The sequence below is a fragment of the Scylla paramamosain genome, chromosome 10, assembly GCF_035594125.1.
Source record: "Scylla paramamosain isolate STU-SP2022 chromosome 10, ASM3559412v1, whole genome shotgun sequence".
Classification (NCBI taxonomy): domain Eukaryota; kingdom Metazoa; phylum Arthropoda; class Malacostraca; order Decapoda; family Portunidae; genus Scylla; species Scylla paramamosain.
The window spans coordinates 26304432-26319672 of NC_087160.1; the positions used below are offsets into that span (position 1 = coordinate 26304432).

At 39.9% G+C, this 15241-nt stretch overlaps 1 protein-coding gene across 1 annotated transcript in view; it reads right to left on the minus strand.

Moving 5' to 3' along the window:
- The window catches only part of LOC135104001 (zwei Ig domain protein zig-8-like), an 81463-nt gene that overhangs the window by 4080 nt on the left and 62142 nt on the right, over positions 1-15241 (minus strand). The window contains exon 5 of the mRNA XM_064010864.1: positions 31-158. Within this exon, the coding sequence (XP_063866934.1) occupies positions 31-158 (128 nt within the window). The remainder of the gene's footprint in view (positions 1-30; positions 159-15241) is intronic.

Here is a 15241-nt window from a genome sequence, read left to right on the forward strand (position 1 = left end):
CCGGAACTCAATATACATTGCCATCCTTACCTTCTGCTCGTGATACCACAGCAGGAAGTCTGAGGAGCTGGGGGCGTCCAGGACTTGGCAGGTGAGACGCAGGGTGGAGCCGCGGTCAAGGTACAGTTCCTGGCCCGCCGTGATGACTGCTCGAGGCTCTGTTCATTAAAGACAGGGAGAGACGGAGAGCAGGCAATTAACACGACGTGGGAATGTTAACAGAGGATGTCTAGTTGGAAGTTACATAATGAGAGGAAATTGTGCCTAACGTGTTTTTATAATTAACTATATGGTTTAATTAAAGACATTGGATTTTCAAGTGACAATTAAGGTGGGGTGAGAATGTGAAAAACAGAGGATGTCTAATTAGGAGTTACATAATGAAGGAATTTGTACCTAATAATTTTTTTAATCGAATGATTTTAATGATGGATCTTTCAAGTGCAGGGAAACAATTCCTGGGAACTACCATTCAGTTCCCGCTGATGTTTGTCAGCAGTATGGATTTCGTTGTGTGTTTCTTAACTATACGTGGGATGAGATTATGGGAAAGAAAACATTACTCGTATACGTAATGTTTTTTTTTTTTTAGTGAAGCTGTTCATGATGAAGCGACAAAGATGTAGTAGTAGTAGTAGTAGTAGTAGTAGTAGTAGTAGTAGTAGTAGTAGTTGTTGTTGTTGGTGGTGCTAGTGGTGGTGTTAGTAATGGTGCTGTATTAATATTATCAGTAACGGCAGCAGCAGCAGCAGCAGCAGTAGTAGTAGTAGTAGTAGTAGTAGTAGTAGGAGTAATAGCAGTATAAATGAAGTACATTTAAGCACCACCAATATTAATCATAGTAGCAATAAGTCCTCTCCCCGGGTTAATGGCAGCAATCAGTAATGGACGCTCTCAAAGGCCAGGCATAAGAGAACCTCGGAGCTGGCGTGAAATAAACCTGGATTCCACTGAGCTCTGGATTCACGCCTTGATCTCGTGCACGCTTGGTCAGTCCACCGCCGCGCCGCCCTCATTACGCGCGTGCAGTCCCTCCAGGTGGTGACAGAGAGAGAAAGAGAGAGAGAGAGAGAGAGAGAGAGAGAGAGAGAGAGAGAGAGAGAGAGAGAGAGAGAGAGAGAGAGAGCCGTCTTTTAAACTCCAGAAAAAGGGGGATTTGATAGAACTCGCAGCGCGCTCTGCCCTCTCTCTCTCTCTCTCTCTCTCTCTCTCTCTCTCTCTCTCTCTCTCTCTCTCTCTCTCTCTCTCTCTCTCTCTCTCTCTGGCTCCATCCTGAGATTTCCAGAGATATATTTGGGATTTGTTGGGTATTTTCATTGCGGTAACAAAATTTTATAAACAAACTGTATTCCTCGTAAGAAACCTGAGCCACATACACTGGTACACGTAAGCAGGATGTCGCTTTTGTTGTAGTTTTCCCTCATTTCAATTCCTGTCAGGCTGTTGGTGGGGAGTCTTGGATATGTTTTTTTTTTTTTTTCATTTTCCTTTTACTGAAACCTTCTAGTGAGCAGAGAGAGAGAGAGAGAGAGAGAGATTGGTGGGAGAGGGACCGACCAGTTGCTTCTCTTGCTTGGAAAGCTAGTATTGATTTTTCTTTTTACACATTTTACGTAACTTTCCTGCACTCTCCTATTTACACATTCCTTTCCCTGCAGTTTACTTGTTCCCTTGTACTTGCACGTAATGTTTGTGTAGTGTTTGTGAGCCGTGGAAATGTCTTAAGAGATATTTTAAGAATTGTGGAGAGAACGGATGACTGTTTTTTTTTCTTTTATGTAGAAGGGACACTGGCCAAGGGAAATGCCAGTCCCATAAAAAGTCCCATAAAAGGCTCAAAGCAGTAGTCAAAAATTGATGAATAAGTGTCTTGAAACCTCTCTCTTGAAGGAATTCAAGTCATAGGAAGGTGAAAATACAGAAGCAGGCAGGGAGTTCCAGAGTTTACCAGAGAAAGGGATGAATGATTGAGAATACTGGTTAACTCTTGCGTTAGAGAGGTGAACAGAACAGGGGTGAGAGAAAGAAGAAAGTCTTGTGCAGCGAGGCCGCGGGAGGAGGGGAGGCATGCAGTTAGCAAGATCAGAAGAGCAGTTAGCATGAAAATAGCGGTAGAAGACAGCTAGAGATGCAACATTGCGGCGGTGAGAGAGAGGCTGAAGACGCTCAGTTAGAGGAGAGGAGTTGATGAGACGAAAAGCTTTTGATTCCACCCTGTCTAGAAGAGCAGTATGAGTGGAACCCCCCCAGATATGTGAAGCATACTCCATACATGGACGGATAAGGCCCTTGTACAGAGTTAGCAGCTGGTTGTGTGTGTGTGTGTGTGTGTGTGTGTGTGTGTGTGTGTGTGTGTGTGTTTGTTTGTTTGTGGAGAGGTATTCAGGGCACGGACTCAAGGCAGGTGATGAGAGCATGTGGGGTTTCACCTGTATCAAACTAAAGGTGGTCTCTTTTCTTCTCAGGTTTTGTTGCCCCACTCTGTCCCGCTCTGTGCTGCCCTGCTCACCTCCAGCTCTCCTTCAGGTATGTGTGCGTACAGATTATTTTGTTTACTTGTCCTGTGCTTCAAGGTTAATATTTCTGAATATTATTCTAACGGAAATAAGATTAAAGTGAAGTTGATTGCTCTCTAATAAGACATTTCATTTATTACTGTTATTTTTTTATTATATTTCGTGTCTGTAAGAACGAAATTATTTTCGTGTTCAACAAGACATTTACTTTATCAAATTCAAGGAGAAATCTCTTAGGACAGATGTCTTTTCTTTTTCGTCCTCATTTACTCGCATTAAGTAAGTGAAACACTCATTTTGTATCCTCCTCTCACTGAGGAAGACACGCGGCCGATGTAGGAAAATATGTTAAATTGCACATTATATGTATGTGTATATTAGTTAAGAATGCCACAAGAACAGTCGTGTTTTTGTTGATTGAGATATTCACAGACATGAAAGTAAACACAATGCATCCTTTTCGCATGCTTTACTCGTACTAAACGAAGCAAAATGAGTTGACTGGAAGTGCATCACGGGAATCACGTTAATTATGGTTTTAATCACATTTAATTCAGTGAATTTCCTCACTCAGCATTGTCCACTCATCTGTCCTGTGCCCGACTAGCCGGCAGTAAAAAAAAAAAATAGATATGAAAATGAATAAATAGGAATATATCTATAGATAGTAGTTAGAAAATATAAGGTTAAATGAAAAAAATAACAATGATAAGCACCTTTTGGTAGTATTATCTGATGCTCTTGCGCCACAACTATATTTTTACACTAATCGCGGGATTCGAACACATTTCATTTACGTTTCACCCGAGGACTTTACCAGTGAGCCGCGAGTTGGGGACTTACAGTATAACTTCCCAAGGATCACGTGTTGCTCATTCGTGTGTGTTTGCAAGTTACGAGTACGTAAATAGGTGACACATTGCTTGCCTGAAAGATGCAGTTTTCTTGTAATGTTTGCCGGGAATATGACCACTGAATCAGTAACATGTACAGACGTGATTCTGAGTGATGTCAATAGCTAGTGGAGTAAACTTGAGACAGCTGCAACGTTAGGATAGGACAAGAAATAAAGGGGCAAAGCTTGATAAAGTTAGAAACGAAACAGAAAGGAATTGGTTTTCATTGAACATAAAAAAAAAAAATTGCAAGAAACCATCATGATAAAACGTGGCATTCCTTGTATGAAACACACCTGCGTGTTTCCACCTGTCATCCTCATCCATAAATCTTCTTTTAAAGATTCCTAATGACTCAACATTCTGGAATAAGCCCAGTAATCAAGTTGGTAATGCTAAGTCATTAAGGAGCTTTAAAAAGATTAGACAAATTTATGAATGGGGATGATAGAAACAGGTAGGCATGTTTCATACAGGGACTGCCACGTGTTGACTTGATGGCTTCTTGCAGCTTCCCTTATTTTCTTGTATTCTTTTGTCCTTATTACTTCTTATCGCGACTGTGCGTTGTAACTGACACTGAATCTTATTTGTCCCTTATCGCGTCACTCTAAAAGGTTAATGAAAGGATGTACATTCTCCATATTGAGTAATGACGCTCGTACCTTGGGAATCTATGGGAGCAGCGACATGTGATCACTTCTTACCACGACTGTACATCCTTTGATAAGTTTGAAGATTAATACAATAAAGAACAAATGCGAATCACTGTTTGTTAGTGTAGTAATGTTGAAGTGCTATGTACAAACAGTGATTATGATGAATATAATGCACGGAAAAAGAGTGATTGGGAAAAAAAGTGTCATATTGAAGTATTATCTAAATGCATGTCATAAAATCATATTGTAAATGTGATCATCTCCTACAGTGCTCTTTTTTTTTATTTTGCTCTCTCTCTCTCTCTCTCTCTCTCTCTCTCTCTCTCTCTCTCTCTCTCTCTCTCTCTCTCTCTCTCTCTCTCTGGAGTGTCCCCATTGTTTATTTTTCATTCTCATCTCCTTTATCTCTTCTCGGCGATGCTTTACTCCTTGTTTCATGATTACAGTGTTTTGTTCTGCTAACAGGTTCTCTCTCTCTCTCTCTCTCTCTCTCTCTCTCTCTCTCTCTCTCTCTCTCTCTCTCTCTCTCTCTCTCTCTCTCTCTCTCTCTCTCTCTGGTTAGAAATGTACTTTAGCCACAAGAAAAGACATAAATTAAACTTTACTCACGTGAAGTTATTTATTAGTTTATTTCAACTTCCTTTATAATGTGTGTGTGTGTGTGTGTGTGTGTGTGTGTGTGTGTGTGTGTGTGTGTGTGTAAAATATGTAAAAGTTTACAAAATCTGTACGTCGTTTGTTGTATTTTCTCTGTTCTTTTTTTCTTACATTTTTTTTTTTTTTTTTTTTTATGTAGGAAGGACACTGGCCAAGGGCAACAAAAATCTAATAAAAAAAAATGCCCACTGAAATGCCAGTCCCATAAAAGGGTCAAAGCAGTGGTCAAAAATTGGTGGATAAGTGTCTTGAAACCTCCCTCTTGAAGGAATTCAAGTCATAGGAAGGTGGAAATACAGAAGCAGGCAGGGAGTTCCAGAGTTTACCAGAGAAAGGGATGAATGATTGAGAATACTGGTTAACTCTTGCGTTAGAGAGGTGGACAGAATAGGAGTGAGAGAAAGAAGAAAGTCTTGTGCAGCGAGGCCGCGGAAGGAGGGGAGGCATGCAGTTAGCAAGATCAGAAGAGCAGTTAGCATGAAAATAGCGGTAGAAGACAGCTAGAGATGCAACATTGCGGCGGTGAGAGAGAGGCTGAAGACAGTCAGTTAGAGGAGAGGAGTTGATGAGACGAAAAGCTTTTGATTCCACCCTGTCTAGAACAGCAGTATGAGTGGAACCCCCCAGACATGTGAAGCATACTCCATACATGGACGGATAAGGCCCTTGTACAGAGTTAGCAGCTGGGGGGTGAGAAAACTGGCGGAGACGTCTCAGAACACCTAACTTCATAGAAGCTGTTTTAGCTAGAGATGAGATGTGAAGTTTCCAGTTCAGATTATAAGTAAAGGACAGACCGAGGATGTTCAGTGTAGAAGAGGGGGACAGTTGAGTGTCATTGAAGAAGAGGGGATAGTTGTCTGGAAGATTGTGTCGAGTTGATAGATGGAGGAATTGAGTTTTTGAGGCATTGAACAATACCAAGTTTGCTCTGCCCCAATCAGAAATTTTAGAAAGATCAGAAGTCAGGCGTTCTGTGGCTTCCCTGCGTGATATGTTTACCTCCTGAAGGGTTGGACGTCTATGAAAAGACGTGGAAAAGTGCAGGGTGGTATCATCAGCATAGGAGTGGATAGGACAAGAAGTTTGGTTTAGATCATTAATGAATAATAAGAAGAGAGTGGGTGACAGGACAGAACCCTGAGGAACACCACTGTTAATAGATTTAGGAGAAGAACAGTGACCGTCTACCACAGCAGCAATAGAACGGTCAGAAAGGAAACTTGAGATGAAGTTACAGAGAGAAGGATAGAAACCGTAGGAGGGTAGTTTGGAAATCAAAGCTTTCTGCCAGACTCTATCAAAGGCTTTTGATATGTCCAAGGCAACAGCAAAAGTTTCACCAAAGTCTCTAAAAGAGGATGACCAAGACTCAGTAAGGAAAGCCAGAAGATCACCAGTAGAGCGGCCTTGACGGAACCCATACTGGCGATCAGATAGAAGGTTGTGAAGTGATAGATGTTTAAGAATCTTCCTGTTGAGGATAGATTCAAAAACTTTAGATAAGCAGGAAATTAAAGCAATAGGACGGTAGTTTGAGGGATTAGAGCGGTCACCCTTTTTAGGAACAGGTTGAATGTAGGCAAACTTCCAGCAAGAAGGAAAGGTAGATGTTGACAGACAGAGCTGAAAGAGTTTGACTAGGCAAGGTGCAAGCACGGAGGCACAGTTTCGGAGAACAATAGGAGGGACCCCATCAGGTCCATAAGCCTTCTGAGGGTTTAGGCCAGCGAGGGCATGGAAAACATCATTACGAAGAATTTTAATACGAGGCATGAAGTAGTCAGAGGGTGGAGGAGAGGGAGGAACAAGCCCAGAATCGTCCAAGGTAGAGTTTTTAGCAAAGGTTTGAGCAAAGAGTTCAGCTTTAGAAATAGATGTGATAGCAGTGGTGCCATCTGGTTGAAGTAGAGGAGGGAAAGAAGAAGAAGCAAAGTTATTGGAGATATTTTTGGCTAGATGCCAGAAATCTTTTATACATATATATGTATATATATATATATATATATATATATATATATATATATATATATATATATATATATATATATATATATATATATATATATATATATATATATATATATATATTTTTTTTTTTTATTATTCATTCATTTATTTATTTATTTTATTTTTTTTTTTTTTGCTGGGGAAATGTTTGATTTCCATTCTCTTTATTTTTGTTGTTGCATTCATCCGTTTATTAATTACTTGCTTCGTTCTTTCATTTCTTCACTTATGTTTTTATTTATTTACTCATTCATCCATTCCTTACTGCACACCCGTATTTTTTTGTATTAGTCTTTATCATCATCATCATCATCATCATCATCATCATCATCATCATCATCATCAGTATCATCATCATCATCATCATCATCATCATCATCATTCATATCACCACCACCACAACCACCATTCTATCTCCCATTCATTCATAGATTTATCACATAATTCATTCACTAACCGACATTTTTTTCCAAGGGTAAAAGTTTCATCCGTGACTAATTTAAACAAAGGCACATATTTGATATCCACTGTTTGTGCAGATAATTAAGCCAAAATGTCTGTTTGTTCAAGGAGATACTTAGCGGTAGAGTTCTTAAGGGGAATTTGTACAGGCCATCACGAGCTAACGAGGACGTGGCGGCGGCTGGCATTCCTAGTACTGGCTGGTCACTGGTTAAAGATGAATGCAAGGATGTAGATTTAAACTTTTCCATCCTCTGTCCTCCTTCCGTGAATCCCTGAATACTTTTGTTCAATCCCCAGGCCTTTTATATATGGTCATGATCCTTCCTCCTGTTCCTCTCTCTTCATTTAATTCTCTTCCCCCTCCTCCTCCTCCTGCTTCTTATTTTCCCCTTCCTCATTGTACCCTTATCTTTGCTATATTTATTTTTTCCTGTTAATGCAACATAGAGAATGTAGTTAATATATGATGCTCCGTAAGGACTAATATGTCTAATGCTGTTTGCTCTTTCTTTGTGTTCCTCCTCTTCCTCCTCTCTCTCAAAATCCCTTTAGGTAAGGAACGTCACGAGATCTTTCATTACAAAGGAGATGCAAAGAAAAGAAAACAAAAAGGAGAAAAATTAAGGAGATAAATAAGAAAATAAATCAGTGAATAAACAGCTGAGTAAATAGATAAATAGATAAATAGAAAAAAGAGAAACAAAGTAAGAGAGAGAGAGAGAGAGAGAGAGAGAGAGAGAGAGAGAGAGAGAGAGAGAGAGAGAGAGAGAGAGAGAGAGAGAGAGAGAGAACAAGAATGAATGAGAGATAGAAACAAAAAGGAAGGAAAACAAATAAAACAACAACAACAAAGAATGAAGCACGGGAAGAAAAAAAATATCGAAAGAAAAAAATAGACGTTATGAAAATTAAAAACTGAAAAAAAAATATCAACCAAACCAAACGAACAAAAAAAAAAAAAAAAAAAAATAGAAGAAAAAATAAAAGGAAAAAAGAAAACGAATACATAAATGAACAGATAACTAAACAAATGACAAGATCAAGATACACCTTTACCGCTGCGCCCGTAACTCCCTGCCGTTGAGAAAGCAAACAGTAACATCCTGCGCGAGTCACCAGAACAAAGGTTGGCGGAAGTTGTGCGTTGTGTTATTGTATTTGTCGACCCGTGAGGATTTTGTTCGCTTTCATATTTTTCTTTATTATTTTTTTTTTCATTTCTGGGGGAAGGTTTATTGTATTTTCATTGGTTGCAGAGAGAGAGAGAGAGAGAGAGAGAGAGAGAGAGAGAGAGAGAGAGAGAGAGAGAGAGAGAGATTTTTGTTTTACGCTTGAGGTATTTGTGTGTCCCTTGGCTTCTCTCTCTCTCTCTCTCTCTCTCTCTCTCTCTCTCTCTCTCTCTCTCTCTCTCTCTCTCTCTCTCTCTCTCTCTCTCTCTCTCTCTCTCTCTCTCTCTCTGTGTGTGTGTGTGTGTGTGTGTGTGTGTGTGTGTGTGTGTGTCAGGATATATGTACATACTTCATAATCTGAATTCTTTCGTGTTTTTTGCCTGATCCGTTTTTTCTCATCTTTCATTTCCTGCTTCTCTTCTTTCTTTCTCACTCTCCTTCCCCGTTTTTTCTTTTCCATCTAATATTCCTCCTGTTATTTTATTTTTATTTTATTTTATTTTTTTTATTTTTTGTGTCTGTGTAACCGTCATGAGTAAAATAAAATATTGTCGTTATCTGTTAAAAGGTCAAGAAGATAATAATCTAACAAAATAAGGAAAGCTGGTCAGAGCCGTCAAGCCTTCACGTGGCAGTTACTGTATAAAACCTTTGAATTTCCTCCTGTCGTTCCCATCCATAAATCTAGCTACTTTATTTATTTATGTGTTTATTTGTTCATTCATTTATGTTTATATTTATTAATCTTTTTTTTTGGGGGGGTTATGTTTACGAATCCTCATCTAGAAAGAACGTAAAATACATTCAATACACTTTTTCATGCACTGAACTGTAAAAATCTTTGCCTTAAATCTATTTCACTTCATGCAATCAAGTGGCTGGGAGAGAGAACATAAGAACATAAAAACATTAAAAAAAAAAAAATAATAAGGGAAGCTGCAAGAAGCCATCAGGCCTACACGTGGCAGTCCCTGTATGAAATATACCTACCTATTTCCACTATCATCCCCATCCATAAATCTGTCTAATCTTCTCTTAAATCTCCCTAATGACTCAGCACTAACAACTTGACAGACACTAGGTTCCTCAAACTTGTGGCCTCCCAGAGCACCTCACTAAACTGCTACTGGTATTTCATTCTTCGTTGTATCTAAGCTGTGCAAACCCAATCCCTTTCTTAGTACTTAGGATGAAGAGATCAACTATTACTCATGGTATTTATGATCTGGTACTTAATTCATCACTACACACTTACTAATCATGTATGGAATATGTGCGTTCTGTCTTTTTGTCTCTTTGTCTGTCTGTCTGTTTGTCTGTTTTGTCTGTCTCTCTGCTTGTCTGATGTTTGTTTATCTGTCTGTCTGTCTGTATGTTTGTTTCACTGTCTGCCTGTCTGTTTGTCGGTCTTTTAGTTTATTTGACTGTCCATCTGTCTATCTGTCTATTTATCTGTCTCTCTCTCTCTCTCTCTCTCTCTCTCTCTCTCTCTCTCTCTCTCTCTCTCTCTCTCTCTCTCTCTCTCTCTCTCTCTCTCTCTCTCTCTCTCTCTCTCTCTCTCTCTCTCTCCCCATCTTCCTTCTCCCTCTCTCTCAGCATCCTCAGCCCTTGCAAGTTAACAACCGGCGAGAGGCGTAATGGCTTGTTAAGAGTTCCCTGGTCCCCTTTAGCTGATGGTAGAACAGGCCGCCTTTTCCCTGGCCCTGAGTGGCTGGCAATCAGATACACGACCCGCACACTCACATTCCATTGACTCCTAATCAGCGAAAGAGGATTGGCCAGCGGGCAGAAGGTGAATGACCTGGGTAATAGTGGTGGTGGTGGTGGTGGTGGTGGTGGTGGGGATACTGAAGGCTAGCAATGAGAAGTGTGTGTGTGTGTGTGTGTGTGTGTGTGTGTGTTGTTTATTTTCTCTTCTTGTTAGCGGTTTAGACATAGAATATATTCCCTCTTACATTTTGATAATTGTCATTTTTTTTTGTTCATCTTCATAAGGGTTCTTTTTAGTGTTTATTGATATTTTTTGCACTAAACACTTGTACTTGAAATTTCTGGATTCATGAACATTTTTCAGATATAAAAAGTTCTAAATTATTTCAGTGTAACTACTTTTGCTACTACTACTACTACTACTACTACTACGTTATCTGTGTGTGTGTGTGTGTGTGTGTGTGTGTGTGTGTGTGTGTGTGTCTGTCTGTCTGTCTGTCTGTCTGTCTGTCTGTCTGTCTGTCTGTGTGTGCGTGCATGCATGTGTATATTTGTGTGTGCATACGGTACGTGGTGCAGGGTGATGCATCGTATCCCTGAAGGTAATGGGGGAGGGGGAAAGAGGCGGAATGAGGGGAAGGCGAGGGGAAGGAGTGGGGCGCTGGGTGAGACACGAGGCGCGGCAAGATACAGCGTGGTAAAGACTGAAGTATGGGTCTGCAGGATGAAGGGGCGTAGAGAAGGTAAAGAAAGGGACATATTAAGGCAGGATTGAGGCGGGAGAGGCGGGATGGATGAAGGAAAGAGGGAGAGATGCTGGTATAAGGCAAGATGAAGAGGAAGGGAGGAGAGTAAGGAGAATGGTGATGATGGAGGAGGAATAAGCACGTAAGGGAAAGAGGGAAAGGACATATGCAAGACGAGAGAGAGAGAGAGAGAGAGAGAGAGAGAGAGAGAGAGAGAGAGAGAGAGAGAGAGAGAGAGGATTAATAACAAGTAATAACAGGTTTGCAGTCCCATAAAAATATACCTGTCCGGGAGTGTTTTGCCAAGATAATTACAGATGTCTTGCGTTCATACGAGCCATACTCTGCTCTGTAGTCTCTGTCCTGGCTTCGCGTGACCAGTACACTCTCCATTACGGCCCCTGGCGCAGTAATTACGTCAACTCAAAGCACACGCACGTAGGAATATTGCCACTGGAGAAGACCCTGGCCACTCATAACGTGATGTTCTGGGTATTAACTTGGATATATTGTCGGTAATATTGTTTAAATTTCTGTTACTGTTGCGGTATGACTCAGATTCAAAGGTACTGTGTTTGGAGCCACTTCTCTCATAACGTGATTAGTCTCCGTATTAACTGGGATGAAATGCGGGGTGATATTGAGTTTGAATTTGTTAAAACACTTTTTTATTTGTACTATATTGCTCAGATATAAGAAGGTACAGTGTATAGTTTCACTTTTTTTTTCAGATATATTAATGAATTATCCTGACTTGTTCAAGCTCCGGTGGAACGTGTAAGGGATTTCAGTGGTATTTTGTCATGATTTTGGTAATAGTCTGACAATGATTCAGCATCATTAGTGGGAAAAACACTGATGAAAACCCAATTGATCATCTATATGGCCTCTGGAAGTAGCCCACATTTTAGTAATAGTTTGATAAGATTTTGCATCATTATTGGAAAGAAGCACTCATGAAAACCTGGCTAGTTATGTTTATGGCGTGTGAAAGTATTCCATTTTCCAGTAAAACTTTAAGAAGAATAATTGCATCATTATTTGGAAAAAAAAACACTCATGGAAACCTGACTAATCATGTCTGTGCGTTCGGAAATAGTCCACTTTAAAGTAATAGTTTAACAAGGATTCTGCGTCATTGGTGAAAACACTCTTGAAAACCCGACTTATCACTTCTATGGTCTTTGAAAGTAGTGCACTTTGAGTAATAACTAACAAGGATGCTGCATAATCAGTAAGAAAAACACTCCTGAAAACCCGACAGATCATCTCAATGGTCTTTGAAATATTCACAGTATTCAGAATACGATCCAACAGAGACAGACGCCGCGCCGCACAGACCAGCGTGGCAGTCCCGCTTTCTGCCGGGAAGTTAACTGGTCAGCCATTCATGCAGATTACCAGTCACTGCGAGGTTCACCACTGTCCACAGTTATCTTAGACCGAGATATCTAACCATATTCTGAAACGCTTCTGGCCGCGCCTCCACTAGATTCAAAAGGCACTACTTGAGGTTATACTGGCCTTTAATGTTGTTTTTATGCTTGCAGCGACGAATTAACGAGATTTCTACAAGAAAAAGACTCTTGGGAACCCTGCTAATCATCTGTGTGGCTTTTGAAAATAGTCGTGGTAAGAGAGCAAAGCGTTTCAGAATACTGGCCATGATTATGCGGTGGTGCGCCGTCTGGTAATGAGGGCGAGTGTAGCAGTCCAGTGTTCTTCTCTACTTTTCCAGCATAAACAAAAATCTTTCTATAATTCTTGTGGCATATGAACAGAGAAAGATTTTGCAAGACTAAAGTTGCGTTGTGCTGCTGATTTACGAAATGATTTTTTAATACGAGTACTTCTTGGTAGTTTGCAGGTGGAATCAAGAGAGTTAACAATGGCAGGTCAGTTTTTTTTTTTTTTTTATGTAAACAAAACTCATTATTCCGTAGCTGCAGTGGCATATGAATGAAGGAAAATTTAGCCAGGTTTAAACTCTTGCGTTGCTGATTTACGAATGATTTTTTTAGTTCGTCATCTTGGTGGTTTCTGGGTCGAATTATGAGGGAGTTTCCTGCAGCATTCTTTGAGCTAATTGGTCTGTGATGTCAAGGTGTCTTTGTACTGTTCTTGAAAATATGACCTGCATCTGTTAATTTTAATCCGCTTACGAAAGGTAGACATGTCTTGAATTCCTTTGATCAAAACAAGCCAGGAAACTTTATACTCATTTTCTCTCATTTCTTTCTTTTTTTACCTTTCTAATGACTAGGCCAAATAAAGCTCATTACTCATATTTATTCAGTGAGCGCTAACCTGGCACAATTTATATTACTATGGTACTCGTACGGTCGCGGTCACTAATAGATGAACCTTCTGCACTAATTTCACTCTGTTTAGTATTTTCTCTCAATCTTGTGTACTCCGATTTGCTGACAGTCTCCTTGAAAAATCTGATAACTAAAGGTTTTCAATAAATCCAAGAAGTAAAGACTGAGAGAAAATGAACGAAAGTGGAAGGAAGCGTGGCAGGTTACATGACTTCCAACTACAACTTAACAACTCACTTTTTTCCTCCTTGTAATTGTTTTCTCTTCCCTTCCTTCACCACACTTTTTCTCTTCGCATCCTTTCTCCTTCCCTTCTTTTATCTTCCCATTCTTCTTCTATCTCTCCTTATCCCTTCTCATTCTTCCTCACCACTCCTTTTGTCATCCCATTCTTCCTCCCTCCTTCCTTTTCCTTTCCCATCCTTCTTCTACCCTTTCTTTTCTCTTCCCATCCTTTCTCCATCCCTCGTTTTCTCTTCCCATCCTTCCTTTATCTTTCCTTTTCAACTTCTCTCCTTTTCCCTTCCCATCCTTCTTCCACCCATCCTTCCCTCCTACCATGCATCCTCCTTCCTTCCTTTCCTCCATCCATGATCCTTGAAAAGACTGTAGAGAAAGAAAACGATGTACACAAACAATGAGTCACAATGAATGAAGGAATATACAGACAGACAGAGAAATTACTAGATGAATGAGAAGTAAAAATTAATAGAAAGATACGTAAATGAATAGTAAGCAGACGATGAATATGGAGATGATGATAGGAGGTGATGAAGATGGTGGTTAGTGGGATCTAATGGTGACAGTGATTGATAGTAATGCATGTTGATGTTGTTAATCAGCACTAAGAGCAGACCTGAGTGCCGGTGAATATATAATTATGCCTACAATAAACCTGTGACTCCCCTCCCCTTTCCCCACTCTCTCCTCTCACCCTCCTCCTACCTGCTGATATAATTTAATCCAGTGAGAATTAAAGCCACATGTAACTGCAAAATAGATCAATAAATAAATAAATAAAATAAGGAAATAAGAGATGAAAATAGAATAAAGGAAATAAAAATAAAAAAAGGGATAAATAATTTTTTTTTTTTTTTCAGTAACTAAATAATACAAAGGTGGTCGTTCCGCTAGTTCTGGTGCAGCGGTTCTTGGGGAAATGTAGAGGAACGGAAAAACAAGGAGATCGAGAGGCTGACACATGGACAGGAGTGAGATGCTCGGTGGATTTACATTACAGATCATCATATTGGCAGTAGTGGTAGTACTGGAATAGTAGTAGGAGGAGTAGTAGTAGTAGTAGTAGTAGTACGTATAGGGAGAGACATACAGATAGACGGACAGAAACACAGAAAGACAGACAGACAGACAGACAGACAGACTGATAAGACTTACATATAGGCCTTTTTTTCCTCATTTATATACTCTTACACGGAATCCTTCTCATGTAAAACAAAAGCCCCCCCCCAAAAAAAAAAAAAAAAAAGAAAACGGAACTAAAGAAAAAGGGGAAAAGAAAAAAACACCGACAGATAGAAACAGACCTAAAGAAAAATAGACGAGAGACAGAAAACGAGCTAAGGACTATCTCTGCACGTCTGTCGCCCCTCACTAATCTCAGCACGCGGGAAAGGAAAGAAGAAGAGAGAGGAAAAAAATAACCACATTACTTTCCTCAGCTGCACTTGGGTCTTGGTCTCGGTCTTGCTGCTTCCGTCCGGCTAACGAGGAAAGAGTGCGTGGGGAGGCGGAGGCAAAATGGCGCCGGGACGTGTGTGTGTGTGTATGTATGTTTGTACGCCTGTTAGTGTGTTTGTTGACTTAATGAACTATGTATTCTATTTACGGAGTTTCAAATCTCTCTCTCTCTCTCTCTCTCTCTCTCTCTCTCTCTCTCTCTCTCTCTCTCTCTCTCTCTCTCTCTCTCTCTCTCTCTCTCTCTCTCTCTCTCTCTCTCTCTCTCTCTCTCTCATATCGTCCTTAATTTATATTCAGATTACTGTAAAAAAAAAGATTACATACTCACATGAAAAGATAAAATGAGAGGTAAATTTTGAAGTGAATAAAGTACAAATCTTTATTAGGAATTATT